At 34.2% G+C, this 21,018-nt stretch overlaps 1 protein-coding gene across 4 annotated transcripts in view; it reads right to left on the bottom strand.

Moving 5' to 3' along the window:
* The window catches only part of MINDY3 (MINDY lysine 48 deubiquitinase 3), a 91,726-nt gene extending 75,816 nt beyond the window's left edge, over positions 1-15,910 (bottom strand). For 3 of the 4 annotated variants that reach the window (XM_016426375.2, XM_056800157.1, XM_056800158.1), the window contains exon 1: positions 4,680-4,761. Coding sequence is in view for 1 of the 4 variants with exons in the window: in XM_001368392.5 (XP_001368429.1) it covers positions 3,136-3,196; positions 4,680-4,759; positions 15,450-15,543 (235 nt within the window). In the remaining 3 variants the exon portion in view is untranslated. Of the gene's footprint in view, positions 1-3,135; positions 3,197-4,679; positions 4,762-15,449 lie in introns of those variants that run through there. The other variant, XM_001368392.5, reaches the window with a different exon arrangement.
* Positions 15,911-21,018: the final 5,108 nt, after the last annotated feature.

Genomic DNA, 21,018 nt, shown 5'->3' with positions numbered 1-21,018 from the left:
TAGTAATCAAGATTTGAGGTGATGACCTGCACCAGAGGGGTAGCAGTGTTAGAAGAGAGATGAGGGCATAATTGAGAGATACTGTGAAGTGAAGTCAAAAGACCTTGGCAATAGGCTGGATATGAGTCGAGAGGGGGAGAATCCAGCATGATTCCTAGATTGGGAGTCTGAGGGACTGGGGGGGATGGTGTTACCCTTAATAGTGCCTGGGAAAATAGGATGTGGGGGTTTGGTATAGAGAACTTAAGATGTCTTCAGGATATCCAGTTAGAGATGTTTGATAGTTAAGTTAGAGATGCAAGTTTGGAGGTCAGCAGAGAATTTATGACAGAATAGACAGATTTAAGAATCATTAACATAAAGATGGTAATTAATACCAGAGGAGTTGATGAAATCCCCAAGTGAGATAGTATAGAGGGAAAAGAGAAAAGGGCCCAGGACAAAACACAGAGGGACACCAACTTAGGTTAGGAGGTATGATCTGGAGGAGGATCCAACAAAGGAGACAGAAAAGTGGTCAGATAGGTTGGAGTAAAAATAGGAAAGAAGGGTGTTCTGAAAATCTAGAGAAGAGACTATCAAGGAAGAGAGAGTGATCAACAGTGTCAAAGGCTGGAGAGAAATCAAAGAGAATGAGGATTGAGAAAAAGCCATTAGTGAAAGGAGAGAGCAGTTTCTAGGAAATAAGGTCAGAAGCTAGATTATAACGAGTTAAAAAGAGAGTTAGAAGAAAGAAGGTGGATAGCTTTTTCAAGGAGTTTAGTTACAAAGAACAGAAAAGATATATATAGCAAAGGATCAAGTGAAGGTGTTTTCAGGATAAGGGTGACATATGTATGTCTGTAGGTATTAGAAAATGAGCCATTACAGGGGAAATGATTGAAAATAAGTGAAAGAGTGGGGAATACAGAGAGGTTAATCTGTTAAAGAAGATGGGATGAAATAGAATTACTTGAACAAGTAGTGTGTAAGAAGTAGGGAAACTTCATCATATGGGATAGGAAAGAAGGAACAGAAAGTGGCCAAAGACACCTGAGTAACAAAAGATGAGGAAGAGGGAAGAAGGAGATCATGGTGAATAGCCTCAATTTTTTCATTAAAATATGAGACAAAGTTTTTAGTTGAAAGAATAGGGGGACAGAGAGCCATGAGATGCTTTTGTTTTTAAATAATATTTTATTTTTCCCCTATTACATTTAATGACAAATTTTAACATTTTTTTAAAAGTTTTGACTTCCAAATTCTCTCCCTTCTTCTGACCCTCTCTACCCTCCCCCTCCTTGAGACAATAAGCAATGATTAAGATTTTACATGTAAAATCAGGCAAAACATTTTTCTATATTAGTCATTTTGTAGAAGAGAACTTAAAGGGAAAAAAGGAAGTAGAAAGAAAGTGAAATATAGTAAATTTTGGTCTGCATTCAGACTCCATCAGTTTTTTTCTCTGAGGGCAGATGGTATTTTTTTTAATCATGAGTCAGTTTGTCTTTGATCACTGAATTGCTGAGAATAAAAAGCTCATTCATAGTTGTTCCTCAAGAAATACTACTATCATTGATTTTGTTCACTTCATTTTGCATCAGTTTTGTAAATCCAAATTTTTCTGAAATCATCCTGCTTTTTCCATCCATTTATTACAGCACAATATTATTCCATTGAAATCATATGTTACAGTTTGTTCAGTTACTGATAGATAAACCCTCAATTTCTAATTCTTTGCTACCATAAAAAGAGCTGCAACAAATATTTTTGTATAACATGTGCATTTTTGTACAATTTTGTATAATATATGCAATAATTTGTACAAATAAATCCTTATCCCTTTAAGGCATATGATGTTTGAGAAGGGATGAGAAAATTTGAAAACACTTTGGAAAGTGGGACTGAGTTGATAAGGGAGGTATTAGATTACATAGATTTGTAATGGATCCAGTCAGAACAGTTATGTGATTTTCTCCACCTTCATTCAGTAGCACATGTATAGGAGTGAGTGAGTGACAGAAAAAGTAATCCAATGCTTAGGATTTGTTGGGTTTAATTGGTGATATTATAAAGGGCCCAAAAGGGAGAGGGTCAGAGTTTTGTTATTTTATATTATTGGATTATATATAGACATACACTTTTTTAAAGGAAAAAGTCATGATGGAAATGTTTCTTATTTCTAAGCTGTACCATCTAACAGTGGCAGGGAGGAAGGGAGCTACCTAGATGACCCAAATTTTAAGTAGTAAGTGGTAAGTTATATTTTCAACATCATGTTTGTTTGTAAAACAGTTCATGTTTTATTTTACATTTTTAGTACTTTAAAAAAATAAAATTTACATCAATCAACATTGATGCAAATCAAATGACTATTAGATTCTTAAGGACAAGATTTAAACACCTGATACTATGCGATATGACATCTACAAATATGGAAGGCCTGCCAAGTCAATAACATTTACAGTACAATGTTCTATAAGATTAAGCCAAGATCTTTAGTTAAAACCATAATATTTGTAAATATTCTACAAAAAAAGGACTTTTATATTTGGATTCTATATATATATATATTCATGAAAATTTCTGAAAGGAATCTGACTTGAATAACATCCATTTTAAAAGTTATTTCTATGGTAGCATTTTATTTTGCCAAACGTATTATCTCTTGCATAAAGTTTTATACTTATAGCCAAATATGTATTCAGCAGTAAGATATCACTTATAGATGTGTATTTAGAAAAATTATCCATTCTACACATTAATAATTTTATTGCTTTAGAAATATTTTCAGATGAAAGATTAAATAGTAAGATTTATAAATTAAGGAAAAATTATTTTAATATGAGTACTATGAATTTTTTGAGATCCCTGTTAAGGCTGAAAAGGGTAAAAAAGAATATATGCATTTGAGACTCAGTTGTACTATTTACTATTGTTATTACAAGTTGTAATTTCTTAGCCTTAGTTTCTGCATCTGTAAAATCAGGATAATGCCTATTCTGCCAAGATGAAAGGTATTTAAAAGAATCAACTGAGAAAATGTATTTTGTAAAATGTAAAAAACTATTTTTAAAAAGTGATATAATTACAATATGCTTGTTGATGAAAATAAGATTTTTAAAAGCAAAATGAATCATTATTTTAAAATAGTACCTTGGCAATCTCTCCAAGAAGACTTTTCAGAAGTAAACAATAGCTTCTTCAAAAGAAATGCCTTTACAAAATTAAAGCAACAATCATTAGGATACATAATAAACATACCTAAAAAAATCAAATAGCAGTCTCTAATTTTAAAGCATAAGTAATCTAACTCATTGCTCTGTTGAATTCTTTTAACAATGCTTTAAAGGTTTCTTTTACTTTTAGTTTCCTCAGTATGAAAATATACTTTAAGTTTTTTTCCATATGAACTGATTTTTTATTAATAAAATTGATTTAAAGTTATAGCTAATTTTAAAACTATAAGGTGACCTTGACAGAGGTTCAAAAATATTATATATTTTATATATTCTAGAATATATATTTTGCATGTCACTTATGATATTTTAATAGCTCCTTCTTTGTCAGGCATATTATTTTCAACAAATGGAAACAAAGGCAAGAAACTTAACAATCATGTATCTTTGGATTTCTCCATCATGCATCAGCCTTTGTACTCATACCACATCCATATCCTCTGATCCTAAGATTTCTCTGATTGAAGAGTAGAGTTAAGAGCTCCTCTCCAAACCCCACTTAAGGAGGGTGCCCAGGCCAGCCATCTCTTCTCCAGTTAGCCTTCCCCTTTAGCTTCCTTTTGTGTACTGTCTTATTCCAATAGATGATGAACTGTTTGAGAGTAGGAACTTTCCATTAGGTATTTGTATCTCAAACACTTATGACAGTGACTGGCATAGAGCAGGTACTTAATCAATGTTTGTTAATTGTTTATTAATCTACAATATAAATTGTTACTTATGCACAGAAAGCAGACTGGTATACTGAGAAACACACTGGTCTTGAAGTTAAGAAGCTCTAGGTCCTGAATTTACCTTGGCCATGCATTGCTGTATGACCAGTATCACATCAAGGAACCTCTCTGAGTGTCAGTTTCCCCTACCTCACTGTTTTGCTCTGAAAGTCAAATAAGATATTATCTGCAAAGCACTTTGTGAACTTGAATGTATTAAACAAATAAGTATTTATACCTATTATGGTGAAGGTTACTTCTCTGGAGTATGGATAAATTTCTTTTTAAGTATTTAAAGAAGTGCATATATAGACACTAAAAGTACACATTATAAATCTGCATTTTCCCCTGTTAGGCTTGTATAGCAACTTATACAAGTTCAAGTCAGGAAAAGTCTTATGTCAATGAATAAGAATAATACAGTTTTTACAAACCAAAACATGACAGGCAGTGTGGCACAGGAATAATGGATATAGGGCCGCCATTAAAGGCAGAATACCTGGTTTCACATTGTGTCCCTGACAAATAACTGGCTGTGTGACCATGTGCAAATGGCTTAACCTTAATGCCTCAAGCACTTTCTAGAATTTTAAGTTAGAGGTAAAGTGCCCAGAGATATACATTTCTTGCAAAATTCCCAAAGCCATGAAATTACCAGTTCAGACTAATTCTTTACTAAAACAAACTCCAAACTTAAAACCAAGTCTTCCCATCATGCAGTTTGTAAATCATCATTAACATATGTTACCTGAACAGGTGCAATAACTGCACAGGGGCCACCTTCCAGTTGTTCCAGGGCAGAACCTTCTGATTCACTAAATACAAAGCCTAAAGGTTTAAAAAAAAAAAGGTTAAAAAACCATTAAATAAATTTTCCTAAGAGAAATAATACTCATCAATGTAAGAAAATAACTTTGGGGCTAATCAGTTAGTGAGGTAAGTCTGAAGACACCTCAAGTCTATTGACTAGGAAAGGGATATATAACATGGCTATAGGTAGCTAAAAAAATTCATAACTCTGTGCCTTGATTTTAAATTTGTAAAATGAAGAGAATAAATGAGATATAACGTTATTATGATCTTTCATCACTATAGATTTAAAAATATAATAAAAATTCAGGATTTTGCACTGCTCTATTTTGTTATCTATACTGCTTAGAAGAAAATTGGTATGAGTTTTCTGATAACTTTTAACACAGTGCTTTGGCTTTTCAAAGCCCACCATGAAACAATAAAGTTTGTCTTTTAATACTGAACCACATTCCCTAAAATAAGAATGTAGTGTGCTATCAAAGAATAATGATAATAACAATAATAATAGCAAAAATATGCATAATACTTCATTGCTGGCAAAGTCCTTTCCATATATCATTTCTTTTGGTCCTGTAATGTAGGTTCTATTATAATTTTCAATTTACAGAGGAAGAAAAGGAAGTATGTGGGTTCAGTGCACTTCAGACCTTTGTGAGTTTGGCATTAGGGTGATGATCTCTAAAACTCCCTTTTTCTTATTTAATTTACTTAATATCCAATCAAAAAGAGGCTGGGCAAAGAAATGGCAGAGACTTTTGAGTATTTACAGTTATCAAGAGTATTCTAGGGATTATAAAAGTTGGTTGTCTAATATAAAAGTTCTACGTAGGCACAATTTGTATGACAATCAGGGATATAATAAATATATGTTAATAACTAGAATGGTTTCATTCTTTTTTAAAAAACTAATTATAAAAAATCAGTCTTCAGTATCCTAGTAATAAGAGTGCCTTAAATGACCTTCTCTAGAATCACAATTGAACAGAAGAGTTTGTGGGGGAGAAAGATGCAAGAAAGCTAATGAGGAAAGATTATAAAGGGCTTTTTAAAGAAAAACAGAGAATTTTATAGTACATTATAAGGGACAGGGACCAGTATATTAGCTAATTCTCCTAGCTTAGGTCATCTGCATATTTGATAAGCATAATATATATACACATAATTATATGTATATGTTATACATATAGATTTATTGCTTATATTTTATTTATAATGTATACTGCATAGATATGTGCTATATAGAATACATATATCATATCTATAAATATCTACATATGTCTAGATTTCTCTGTATGACTCTCTTTCTTGTATATTCAAGTCATTTATAAAGGTATTAAAACAGCATAGGTTCAAGAAAAGATTCCTGAGTATTCACTAATGTCTACCTTCCAAGTTACTACCAAATTATAATTGATTATTCTTTCTGTCATTCAATGAGTTTCTCACCCAGCTACCTATCAGCTAGCTTATATTTCTCCATCTTATTCACAAGATTAACTAATTATCAAATATTTTGCTAAAATCTAGGTAAACCACAATCCATATTTATTGTATTCTTCTGATACCAGCTAACCCTAACCAAAACAAATAAAAAAAAGAATGAGATTAGTCTGGCATGACTTACTCTTGATCAAGTTATGCTAAATTTATATGATCACTTTTGTCTCTAGATATTCATGAAAATAATCTATTCTGGAATTCTACAAAAAAGCGAAGATTTATAGTTTAGTTGAAGAAAAATACATTTCAAAACTGTCCCACTTGGTTAGTCAATGGTGATTCTAGAAGAGAAACATTATTTAAACAAGGATTTAAAAAAAAAAAAAAAGCTACAGTTGTGCTCCAATATCTACTGATTTGGTATCTACTGATTCAGTTACCCACAGGTTAGCTATGAGGAAAAAAATGGAAAATTTCATAAAGTAGAAAAAATAAATAGTCCATATGTTTCAAATTGCCCACCAAGCAAGTAGAAGTGGTTAACATGGCGAAGTCCTTTAAGACCAGGGTATAGCTCATCAGTTTGTCTCCATTCCTAGGCTCTGATGCAAAACTTTTCTCCAGCCTGTCTCTATTGTTCTCACTAATCACATTCATGTAGTGCTATCCCAGTGCCTTTAAGAAAGTCCATATTGAGACTTCTGCTTCAGGAAGCCACAACAGCAGAATTAGGACAACCCTAAGCTTGCCCAGCCCTACCTCCAAACAAGCACACATACACAAAGTCTCAAAACAAATTATAGAATTAAAGAACCAACAAAAGACAGGGTGAAACATTGTTTCAACCCAAGAAAAGAGAGGGAAAGCAGGGGAGGGGAAAGCAGGGGAACCAGCAGTGTGAGGAGCAGCCTGATGAAAGTACATACACCTGAGGGAAAGCTCAGCGGGAGAAGCAGCCCACTGCCTCCAACCCTTGAGGGAAATGGCAGCTGGGGAGTGCAAACCAATTCAATCCAGGGTATCTGGCACCTGGAAGAACCCAGAGATAGTACTTCTTCCACCTTAGGAACAGAGTTGAACTTGTTATGATTGAATTTTAGGGGAAATCGAGGCAGGTAGAAATTAGTTTCTCTCTACAAGGAGTATTATATTTTTATGAGGTTTATTAAAGGCTAAGGATTAAAGAAAATACAGAATAAGAAAGCACGTGTCTAGGCCCAGAGAAGCCTAGACAACTTCACCTACATCATGAAAGAGACATGTCTGCAGGAAAGCGTAAGTAGGAAAGAGGCCCAGTAGCCTTTACAGCTAGGTTAAATAGAAATTCTTGACCTCGCCCAGGTGGAAATCTCAGTGAGATGAGAGGGCATTTTGTGAGCTAGCAAGGACTCCTGGGGATTGGAGTCCTGGATTCAAATCTCCATTTTTACAAACTTCAACATATAGAAAGTTAATGAAAAAAAAAAGGACAGGAAAACATCTGACTTCAGAAAATTACTTGATTGACAGGAAAATAAAAATACAAACTCAGAAGGGAATTTTGATACCAAAAACAGGATTAAATGGAAAAGGAAGCACAAAAATCCACTGAAGAAAACAACTTTTTAAACAGTAGAATTGTTCAAAAGGAAAAGAAAACAAGCTCAAGGAAGAAAATAATGTCCTAAAATTAGAATTGGTCAAATGGAAGCTAACAGTATGATCAGACAACAGGAAATAAAACAAAAGGGAAAAAAAGAAAAAGGAAAAGGAAATCTGAAACATATTTCAATGGAAAAATAACTGACCTGGAAGAATCACTGGAAAAGGTAGGATAAAAAATAAATAAAGGGGGAAATAGAAATTTAAATTCATAGACCACATCCTGAAAGAGACCTCAAAATAAAAACTCCCAGGAGTTCTATGGCCAAATCCCAGAAAACCTAGGCCAAGAAAAATGTACTGAAAGGAATCTACTACAAGAAGGAAATAATTCAAATACTGTGGAGCCATAGTCAAGATAATAGAGAATTTAGAAGGTTCTACATTAAAGGACCAGAGAACTTAGAATATAATATTCTGGAATATAAAGGATCTAGGATTACAATAAAAATCACCTACCCAGCAAAAGTGTGCATAATTCTTCAGGGGGAAAACTAATAGATAATGAAAAAGAGGGTTTGTAGATATTACTGAAAAAAGACCAGAGCTAAAAAGAAAATTTGCTGATCAAATTCAACACTCAAAAGAAACATAGGTTAAACTGATTACATACCTACCAGGGAAGGTGATAATTAGGATATCTATGATACTTATGATACTCAAAATACCTGTTAAACTGATTATATTCCTTCATGAGAAGGTAATAATCAAGATGTTTGGATATGAAACTTGAAATATTTAAGGTACTTGTTAAACTGATTATACTCCTACATGAGGTAATAATTAAGCTTCTTAAGATATAAATACTAGATAACACTGGAATGAATGGAACATTCTTTAAAATAATAAATAGCATCCATCTAAAACTATCATCAAGCATTATCTATTATGGTGATAGCTAGAAGCTTTCCCAATAAGAACAGGAGTGAAGCAAGGATGCCATTATTACCATTACTATTCAATATTGTTCTAGAAATGCTAGCTAGGACAATAAGAGAAGAAGGAATTCGAATAGGCAATGAGATAATAAGGCTATTACACTGTGCAGACAGTAAAATGGTATACTTAAGAGAATGCTAGTGAATCAACCAAAAAAAAATAATAGAAATAAGTAGCAACTTTATCTAAGTTTCAGGATATAAAATAAACTCATACAATTCATTAGTGTTTCTAAATAAAACCAATAAAGTTCAAGGACAAGAAACATAAAGAGAAATCCCATTTAAAATACCTGTAAACAATATAAAATATTTGGGGGTCTACCTGCCAGGACAAACCCAAGAACTATCTGAGCACAATTATAAAACACTTTTCACACAAATACAGTCAAATTTAAACAATTGGAAAAATATTAATTGCTCATGGGTAGACCAAGCCAATATAAAAAATAACAATTCTACCTAAATTAATTTACCTATTCAGTGACATACTCAAACTACTAAATAATTATTTCATAGAGCTACAGAAAACAATAAAATTCATCTGTTAAAACAAAAAGGTCAAGAACCTCAAAGGTACTTAATAAAAAAAAGTGAAGAAAGGAGGCCTAGCCTTACCAAGCTCAAACTGTATTATAAAGTGATCATCAACATAATCTGAAAATAGAAATAGAGTACTAGATCAATGGAATAGATTAGGTACTTAGCAAATGACATAAATAACCACAGCAATCGAGTATTTGACAAGCCCTAAGATCTAAGATTTTGGAAGAAGAACTCACTTATTGACAAAAACATCTGGGGTTAAATAGGAAAACAGTATGGCAGAAACTAGACACAGACTAACTTGTCAAAAACATACCAAGATAAAGTGAAAATGGATATATGATTTAGAAGTAAAGAGTAATATCATAAACAAATTAGACTAGATAAGAGTTTATGACCATAAAAGATATAGAAAATATTACAAGATGTAACATGGATAATTTTGAATACATTAAATTTAAAAGGTTTTGCACAAACACAACCAATGCAACCAAAATTAGAAGGGAAAAACTGGGAAAACATTTATACCAAATGTGTCTGACAAAGGCTTCATTTCTCAAAAATATGGAAAACTGAGTCAAACTTATAAGAAGACAAAACATTCTCCAACTGATACATGGTCAAAGGATATGAACCAGCAATTCTCAAATGTAGAAATTAAAACTGTAGTGACATGAAAAAATGCTCCAACTCACTACTGAATAGAAATGCAAATTAAAACAATTCTGAGGTACCAAATCACACCTATTGGATTAAACCAAAAAGAAAAAAAAAGGAGGGGATGTGGAAAATTAGAGATACTGATACTCTCTGTTGGTAGAGCTGTGAACTAATACAACATTCTGGAGAGCAAATTGGAACCATACCCAATGGCCTATAATACTATGCATACCCTTCTACTCAGCAATACCATTACTAGGTCTGTAGTCCAAAGAGATCAAAGAAATGGGAAAAGGATCTATTTGTATGAAAAATTTAAACAGCTCTTTTTTGGGATGGTAAAGAATTGGAAATTGAGGGGATATCCATGAACTGTGGAATAGCTAACTGCGGAATAGTAGAACAGGTTATGGTAGAATAATGTAATACTTTTGTGCCATAAGAAATGATGTAGAGCATGATTTCAGAAAAACCTGTAAAGACTTGTATGTTCTGATGCAGACTAAAGTGAGCAGAACCAGAATATTGCACATAAAAACATCAATATCATGTGATGATCAATGTGCAAGATTAAATTACTACCAGCAATGCAAGGATCCAAGGAACTCAATGAAAAATGCTATTTATCCATTGCCATAAAAGGAAGTAAAGGAGGGAGCAGCTTGGTAGCTCAGTGGATTGAGAGCCAGACCTAGAGATGGTAGGTCCTAGGTTCAAATCTGGCTTCAGACACTTCCCAGCTCTGTGACCCTGGGCAAGTCACTTGACCCCCACTGCCTAGCCCATACCACTCTTCTGCCTTGGAGCCATATTAGCTCCAACACAGAAGGTAAGCGTTTAAAAAAAAAAGTAAGTAAAGGAGTCTGAATGCACATTGAAGCATGCCATTTTTCACTTAAATTTCCTTCATGAGTATTTTTTGTATGTGTGGTATTGTCTTCTTTCATATCATGATCAACATGGAAATATGTATTGCATAATAGCACGTTAACTATATCACATTGCTTGCTGCCTCTGGAAGTGTAGAGGGGAAGGAGAGAAAAAAATTGGATCATAAAATGTCAGAAGACATGTTAAAAATGGTTTCTGAATGCATTTGGAAATACATATATATATACACACATTATAAATAATAAGGTTTTTGCCAGGGTTGGGGAGGGGAGTTTGGGAGGAAAGAAAAGTAGTGGTGCTAGTAATGCAACTATGCCCTTTTATCAAATGTATGTGCTGATAACCATGGTTAACAGCCAGTGTTCATTTATATCCACAGTTTCAGCCATCCATGAAGTAATCCATAATAGATCTTAGAATGTGTCCTCTCTGGATATTGGGGCACTATTTGATATTATTTAAAAAAAAAACTCTTAAATATCAATTGTTTCTTAAGGATCCCTCAAGACTTGAATTCAGTCCAACACTAAGCACCATTATATATTCATGAATCAATGCCAAAATTGATGTCAGAACACTAATGCAACATTTTAAGTGCAGCAAAGTGGAGTCTTATTGTCTACTTCTATATCCCAAATGACCACTAGAACAATCTCTAGCAACTGGAATTTCAAAAAAAAAACAAAAACATAAAAGAATATTCCAAAAACCTCATCTCAGTGTAACAAACGTCATCACCAAATACACATATTCAGTTGCCCTAAAACATTAATAATGTTTGGAACTGCTCATCTAAAGCATTTTATTCTATTAAGTTTTTCTAAGTGAATATGAAACACTGTAAATTCTTAAGTGTCTTTTATTAAATTATTCCCTATTAAGAGCAATTTCCCTGGCTAGTACTTCAACAAGCCCTTTTCAGCAATTTTATAAATATAACTTTTTATTTGCAAAATAATTCCAATAGTCCCATTAGTTCTTCATATAGTAATGCTGAAAAGCATGCATTAAACAATTTTATTAAAGTCCAGGTCAAGATTTAAGAAAAGTATACTATAGTTGAAGTAATATTAAAATTGCAAGTAAGAGGCCTATACTAAATAGCAGTACGGCCATAATTATTTCATCTCCCCTAAAGAACTCTCTTATATTATTACCTCTTTAAAAAAAATGGAAATAAAAATGGTAATACTACTTATCTTACCCTCTACAGTAAGGAAAAGCATTAAAAAAATGGGAAGCATTAAAATAATAATTAAAAAAAAAGGTAAGTAGTTACAGTTGTTACTTAGGTGTGTTTGATTGTCCAAGAAAACTTGGGGGCACAAGTATTTCTGACAGGACTAAGAGTACATTAGGGTAGAACTGTCTAATGCAGAAGAACCCCAGTATATGAAAATGATATAGTTCATAACTGTGGGTCTTCTTGAAAAGTTAAGTCCCATTTTATTATATACATTCACAAAGGACATATTCAAGATGAAATTCTCTAATTTACTAGATTTGGAATTAGAGATTATAAACTCCTCAAGACAAGACAAGAGCACCATCTGATCTCTTTTGCTCTCAGTTTCCTTATCTGTATCTAGGTTTGGGTAGACGGTGGGTAGACGATTTCTAAGGTACCTTTATGGTCCAAAAATCTATGACCTCTAATCTTTGGCAGAGCCTACAATTAAATTATTTCATACTATAACTCCCATACTGTAAGTTTAACTCAACAATTCAAAATAAAAGTTTAGTATTTCCTATTTCTTAGCAGAGTAAAACAATAAAAAAAAGTTTTGTATATAGAAGATGGTCAGTAAGTGTTGAAGCAAGCAAAATAATGCTTCCTTTAAAAGTTTTAATAGTTTTGACTATTTCAACACTATGTATAAATATTACCAGTTTATGTTTATCAAAATGCAAAGATCCAAATAATAAATAATTAAAAGGCAAATGTAAAATTTAAGATAAAATTTGAAAATGCAGGATTTTAAATCAAATAATTATATTCCATCAGGTAAGATCTAGTCCACACATACACAAAAAATTCAATTGTATCAAATTATTAGAAATCCAAACAAAACACTATAAAGGACACATAAAGGGGAGCTGTATACTAACTAGTGTTCTAGAACCATAATGATTTGATATAAATTCAAAGTTCACCAGTGCCCTAAGGGATCTGTGCTTAGTTGTGTGCTAAGTATAAGAATTTTGATCAATGAAGTTGTATATAAAGCCATAGATGGTTTAGTTATCAATCATTCCAAAAAAATCGCATTAAGTTTGCCAATGAAACAATACTTAGAAGTAATTTTAACAAAGACAAGATTCAAATATTTTGATAGTTTAACACTGGACATAGAATTTATTCAAAGAGTATTACATATGTATTTCTGCCAAACATCATTGTAGCACAAGGGATACAAAGGCAAAACAAGTATATACATATGTGTGTGTTTAAAAACAAAGTTATTTTAAGGATTAAGGGCACTACTAAGGAGGAGAAAAGGCAAAAATTGGCATAGATCTCAGGCAAGAAAGGAGTTAGGGATTCTAAAGCAGATGAAATGTATTCCAGGTATGAAGGACAACTTTTGCAAAGGACAGAGGTGGGAGGTGTCTTAAGGTGTATGGGAAATAGCAACTGATCCAGTTTAAATGGAATCAATTTAGTAAAGAGACTCAAATTCATGTCATATATTGATCAGTTGAAGAAGGAGAAATCAAGGGCAGTAGAGATTGGAATATGATAGCTGTGTTCATATATTTAAAGAATTATTACATGGAAGAGAGAGAAGACTGTCTTCTAGCCCCAGAGGGGGCAAATCTAGGAGCAAAGCATAAAAGCTGCAAAAAAAAAAGGCATAGTTTAGGTTCAAAGGAAAAATTGACTAATTCAGTCATTAGATCTGACATAAAGAAAGGTTGCCTCAGAAAATGTTCTCTCTTACTGGAAGTATTCAAACAGATGTAGGATATAAAAAGGATTCTTTTCCAGGCATGAATTGGACTATTTGGTCACTTGAAAATCCTTTCAACTCTGAGAGTCTATGATTCTACCATTAACTAGTGAGTGACTTTGTGCAAACCACCTAACTCTTGGAGGAAAGCCATTCTTAATCTGTCAATGATCAATAAATATATAGTAAGCAACTAGCTATTCACTGTGTTAGGGATTAAGATTAAATAAAACAGCAGTTGGCCCAAAGTGAGCGGGGTTTTGGGGGGGGAGGGAAGGTTGGAGTAGAATAATCTCTAAACTTCTAGCTCTAAAACACTATAGTTCTAATTCTAAAAGATGTTGAAATAATGCCTACAAGAGGAATATTATGTTTTTCTTTACGATGTGTTCTGACAAAATTACCTTACTACTGGGAGGAGTTGATTTGTGACCTAGGCTTCCTTGGGCTCTTATGGACAGAAAAAACCCTTCACCCCTCCAAAACAGAGATCTAATGCGCTATGATAAACAGCCTTTCAGTCTTATCTAGCCTTTGCAAGCAATGATGTAGTCCTATATTCTATACACCTTAAACATTAGTGACACACCAAAAATTCACAGCAGGAAAGCTGTAATAAAACAGCTTTTCTGGCCACCCATTCACCTCTTATTTCCCTATTCCCTGCCTTAAACCTAATAATTGTCTTCCTTTTTTTTTTTTTAATAAGCACAATAGGTCTTTTTAAGAAACCTATGTTAAAATAGTCTAAGCCACCAGGTAGAAGAAACTGATGTCTATGGCAAAGTGTAGATCAGGGGTTCTTATTAACTTTAACCTAGAACAATCTAATTGTCATGCTTTTTTTATTTTTATTTTTAAAGGAAACTGATGAGGACAAAATGTGTAGATTAGGTTTTTTTTCCCCTTTAAATTAAATTTACCTAAAACGATCCAACTTAGTCACAAATTTTTAGGGGAAAACTAAATGGACACAAACTGTAGTCAATACGTTCTTAATTTTAGGCTAAAAGAATCCAATTAGGTCATCTTTTTAAAAATGGAAATTGATTTGAATGCAGTGTAGACCCGAGGTTCATAACCTTAGCCTAAAAAGATCCCTTTATGAGGAAACTGATGTGGACACAAAGTACAAACCTTGAATTCTTAACTTTTTCTGTATCTGGGTTTCCTCTGGCAGTTTGATGATGCCTACAGACTTCTCTTAAGTTTCTTTTTTTTTTTCCCCATTAGGAAGTGAACTCCCAGGGAGCAGGGACATTTTGCTTAGCCTTTCTTTGTATTCCCGGGTTTTAACAAGGTGCCTGACACGTCGCAGGTGCTTAGTTAATGCATGTTCACTTGAATAAATGCCCAACATATGTAGGGTTACAAAGAAAAACACTTATATTGACATAAAGTTGTTTTTTTGTTTTGTTTTGTTTTTAGTTCCGGACTCCTGGTTAATTGAGCAACGCTCTGGGAGCCACCCACACCACCGCCCTCTCTGTAAGCCTCGCCACCAGATCAGCTGCCACCTCCCCGCCCCAAGTGGGATGGGATCTTGGGGAAGTCCGGCACTTGCTCGCCCCGCGAGAGCCCAGGTTGGGGGAGATGCGACCCCACCGGACCCGGAGAGGGGCGCGGGACCCGCGGTACCTTGAGTCCAGCGGCAGAAGATGGTGTCGGAGAGGCCGGGGCTGGTCTTGGGGCCCCACACCAGCTCCATCAGCTCTTTCGTCAGTTCGGACATGATGAGGTGCCGGCGAGCGGGTTTTCGCTTCCAGGCCTCCCGCCCCGAAACATGGGGACAGGGGAGGCTGGGGGACTCTGAGGCAGCAGAAGTGACGGGGAGGAGGAGGAGAAGGACGAGGAGAAGGAAGAGGAGAAGGAAGAAAAAAAGAAGAAAAAGAAAGAGGAGGAGGAAGAGAAGGACCACCAAAAGAACGACGGAGAGAACCTGCTACTGCCACAAGGAATACAGCGTCTGTCAGCTAAGCCACCGTGCTGAGTTTCCGCAGGACCGGAAGCTCCTCTTGGCCACTTCCTTCCTTTTTAGTCCCACCCATCCTTCGGCGCTCTAGAGGCGGGAGCGATTTAGGGGTACCCTCCCCGGAAACGGAAAGGACAACAAGAAGGTGGGAGGAGAGAGTTCCTCCTTGCTGGTCTGGGAGCTGTCCAGCCAGATTTTACTTTTTGTCTTAGGAACCAGGATCTGCACCATCTGGGAGCCATACCCTCTGTTCCTTTCTCCCTTTCTGTACCCTCTCGCCTCCACAAAAGCATCTCAGTCGTCCCCTTCTAGGGACAACTTTCCAGGGCTCACCTGCAGGCAAGCTTCAAGCTCCCTTATTCTATAAAAGTATTATTATTTTTTTTTAAATAGTGATAATAATTTTGTTGTTCAGTTCTGACTCATAACCTCATGTGGAGTTTTCTTGTCAAATACACTGGAGTGATTTGCGATTTTTTTCCCCTCCAGCTCATTTTAAGAATGAGAAAACCGAGGCTAACAAAGTTGTGTCTTGTTTGGGGTCACAAATGTCTGAGGAGTCACAAATGTCTGAAGCTGCATTTGAACTAGGGAAACTGAGTCTTTCTGACTCCAGGTCTAGATGATTAACAATTTCATCATGTACCTTTCATAACCAACAACCACAACATCTATAATTTTTAAAGCCTCTTAAAATTTGAAATGGGTTTTACAAGTACTGTTTTATCCTCACAACAACGCCAGACGTTGGTGCCTCTAAAAAGTAATAAAAATAATCCTAATTTTAGAGATGAAAAACGAAGCCTATATGGTCCAGCTCTTTGATTTCCCACTCCCAAAATAATAATTATCAGAAAAAGGTATTATTAAATTGAAGAGAGAAGGATGAAGGTGGAAAGGTTGGAGGAAGAAGGATGAGAATGAAAAAAAATCAGATACTGATTGGACACTTTAACCTTGGAAAATGGACATGTCCCTGGTCATTGAGGCATATGACTCTTTCCTGCTCTTCCTTCATGTTTCTGAATTATGAATTTTACACAGCAGTAGGAGCATTAGTAGAAGTAGTGAGAGATAGAAATATATTGGAGGGAAAGCCAGCCTTGGAATAAAGAAAACCTAGCTTCCAAGTCTATGTAACCTCTCTTTGTGTAACTCATGACAAGTCATCTGATTGCTCCTAAGCAACTCTTGTAGAAAGAGTCTCTAAAACTTGGAGCCTTGTAACTAAATTTGAATTTGAGCTCTATCACTTGCTGTGTGAATCTAGATTAGGTATCCTTAGGCAGTTCCAAAGGAACTGTATCATCCACATAAATTTGAATCCAATTGAGCTCTACCTTTTAGTACATGGGTGGAACAAGTCCCAAACTCTCTGGGTTCCTTCTTCCTTCAGTGGGATTTGGACTAGATTATTGAATTTGACATTTACAAGTCTAATTCTACAGTACTATAATTTGCAAAATGGTTGCTTCTACATTCCCTGTTTAAACTTGAATATTTGTGAATTATCATTGGTCACCTGTGTGACTGTTAGGTAATAACATTGGGTCAAGTGACAAAGATTAAAGAATTCAAAGCAATTGTTATAGATAAGTGATCATGGGAAATGAAAGTATTCTAAAAAGTAACATGAAGTCAGGTCATGAATAAGCATCTACTAAGAATTTATGTGCCAGAGATTTTTCTCAGTGCCAAAGATACAAAGAAAGAAACAACTTAAAACAAAAATAACCCTATATTCAAAGAGCTCACAATCTAATGGGGGACATGATATCCAAACAACTTTGCACAAACAAGTTGTAAGCATGGTAAAAAGCTTAGTAGAGGAAGGTTGTTTTTCTCAATAAAATATGTTTTGTAATAAAAAAAATCATAAACCCATTAGGAGTTTGTATTCTAATATACTTGTCAGTAACAAATATATGATATCTGTTAAAGAAAATCATTAAAGGGGAGTAGCTAGGTTGTTCAATGAATAGATTGCCAGATCTGGAGTTGGGAGGACTAGTGTTTAAATCTGGCTTTAGATGCTTCCTAATAGTGTGACTCTAGAGAAGCCATTTAACCCATTTGCCCAGCCCTTGCCTTTTTGACTGAGTTGTTACTAAGACAGAATGTGAGATTAAAAAAAAAATCATCTAAGGCATTGGGCTTAAGTTTTCATCAAGGAGAGTCTAAGTTATGTGTGTAGACTATGTTTGTAGTTTTATGGAGAGGAGCAAATGGTTACATAAACCAGTAATTAATGATGTTCTTTTAATCACTTTTTTAAAAATGACAATTGTATTATTTGGCATCTTCTTTTCTTTAAAATATGTTGAAAGATATCCCTTAGTACTTTTAAAACTGTCAGATAGTGGATATAAATTGTAGCTTATTAGTAATAATGATTCTAATGCCAAGAAAGGATCCTATCCAAGGAATATATGACCAGAAAAAGAGGTAAGCCGATTATGAAATAGAGAGCAAGGAATAACAGTAGATAAATTGAGTAACACACCTGTACTATAAGATATAAAAAAGTCTTTAAGGAAGGCTTTAAGTTTGGCAAGTTGATCTTGTATAAAGGATTTATGAGAGGACATGAATGAAAGCCATTCAAGATAAAGACAGATTCTGTATAGTCTATATCCATATAAAGATGGCTTTTGTCAATATCACATATGTACAAAGTGTTTTATAACTATTTCACAAATTACTAATATGACTATCTTCAAAGTAAATTAGTATCACTGCTTTTTTAATAATAGCTATAGAAAGAAGTAATTTGGAAAAAACTAGGGAAATGGTACCAGGAAATTAGGTGGAGCTTCCAGGAACAACTGACCTTTTTAGCTTTTTAGCTTTCCTACCTGTTGTGTAAAATCTTTGAATATGTGTGAACTTATACTGTGTGACCCAATTTCATCTTCTAAACCTTGGATTTGAAATTATAACACTTGCATTAAAATCCAACCTCAGCTACTTGGTGACCTTGAACAATGTTAATTGTATAGGCCTCAGTTTCCTCATCTGCAAAATTAAATTGGAATAGACTTTGAAAGTACTTTGTAGTGCTAATTATATGATCCTAAATGACATCTCTTCTTCCTTATATGACATATGTGTTGAGGTTTTAGAATCTAAATATGGCAGGGATCCTGGCATCGGTAACAAGAATGGTGATGGATCTTGTCAATGCAGTTTATTTTTTGCTTTCATTCCAATTCAAGCTATTAATCATCATGGGAACATCTTTTTTTTATTAATTTCTCAGACTAATTTTTTGCTTGTGGTAGGAAGTCCTACCCCATGCAGGTTAGGCTAGTTTTTTTTTTTTCCCTTGGAATACATTATAGCTATCCTTCAGATTTAAATAGCATAGGTTTTTAATTTGGTTTCCTGACCTCCTAAGGTACAAAGAAACCCTTGAAGATCCAAATGGGCCCTGAAGTTTGATGGGCAAGACTAACATGGGAAGCACTGGAACAGAGAAGCTGCCCTCAGCTGAATCATAACTGTATTTTCACTAAATATTCTTACTGAATATCCTTCACCTGATATATCTATATCTTTGCTAACTGTCACATTTTTGAGTATTTCTATTTAATACCAGTTTTGAACCTAAACTACTAGGAACATAATAATATTTCCTATAGCACTGTTTTTTATTGTTTTGTGAGATGATATTGCCTGTGATCTGCTCTTTTTCTCTCTTTTGTGAATACACTGTAACATTTGGCTATTCTGTCTTTGCAGTTGTCAAAGAAAACAAATATTTGTTTACTTGTAAAATTTAAAATTAAATCTCAATAATAGAAATATTATATTTTAGGAGATTTATTAAAGGATGACTAGAAGTAAAAGAATAAAAAGGTAACAAATTAAAAAAAAAAGACCACGTGCCCATTGCTTATCAGCCTCTTAAAAATCCCATTCACCACTATCAAGCCAGATTGCCTAAAAGATTGAGGTCTGCTAACCCACTGGCTAATATCTTCTGTCTACAGGAAGTACATAATGACAGGACATCAGTGGGCTCCCAGGAAATTTAGTTTTTTAGAGTAACAGATTTCCAATTACACAGACTGAAAAAATGTCTGAACTCTTTTGACCTCTTTCTACTGATAATATCAACTGAAACTTCTGTAAGATGAGTATAGCCTGATTTTGTGTATCATTTGTTCATTGATTTCTTCTCATTTTTAGCACTATGAACTGGTTTGGATAGATTAGAATAAGTCTGTCCTGGTCATATGCCATTTCTTCTCATCTTAATCTTTTGTTCTAATTTGCTTTTGCTGTTGACTTTTATTCTAACTTGTTTGTTTGCCTGCACAAAGCTGTTTTAGAAATGACCCGCAGGCCAACTACCAATCATTTCTTACCTATTAGAATCAATTTCATTCTGTTGCAATAACATTTAGTATTCACTATGTCCAATGATATCTTACTGACTTCTTTCAAATATAAAGCACTAAATTAATTCTATATAATAACTACTTGTTATGAGTTTCACTGTTCAAAGAATTTTATGTTATGTGTGTTGGGCACTAAAAGAAACATGTTAGATATAGGATGTTTCCTGCCCTCCAAGAATTTTTGAGTCAGTAAAAGGGATGAAATGTAGCCATATTGCTATCATTTGATATGTGTTATAAAGCAAAATATTATATAATATGGAGCATTGAGGGATTAAATTGTTACTGACCAGTACTAGAAAAGCATTTTTGAAAAACAGACCTTAATGGAAAATATCATGCTGTCATTTCTGGTTCATGTCAATTCTGCTAATACATCAACAGGTGGTGCCATTGTGTTACAGTTGAATTTATTTTATGGCATAATAGTATATGCACATCTCACATTGTTAGGAATCTTAAGATGTTGAATAGAAAACTCCTAGTGATGGAACTTTACCTATGCAGATGAGTAAATCAGAATAGCCCAGGGCACTAAGGGTTTAAGTTATTACTAGTCGGCTGTCACATAAGCATGTGTATCAGAGGAAGAATCTAGTCTTCTTTATTCCAAGGCTGACTCTTGACCACTGTGCAAGACAGTCTTTCATATATGTATATATGGGTGCATGCACACACACATCACACACATATACTCAATCTCTCTCTCTCTCTCTCTCTCTCTCTCTCTCTGTTTTTCATTTTAAGATGAAATTGAACTAAAAGGCCTCTGAGTTCCTTTCCATCTTAGATCTAGGATCCTAAAAATTATTTTCTAATGTTATTTTGTTAA

This window comes from Monodelphis domestica, chromosome 5 (assembly GCF_027887165.1).
Source record: "Monodelphis domestica isolate mMonDom1 chromosome 5, mMonDom1.pri, whole genome shotgun sequence".
In the NCBI taxonomy this organism is placed as follows: Eukaryota; Metazoa; Chordata; class Mammalia; order Didelphimorphia; family Didelphidae; genus Monodelphis; species Monodelphis domestica.
This window is presented reverse-complemented; position numbering and strand designations above follow the sequence as displayed.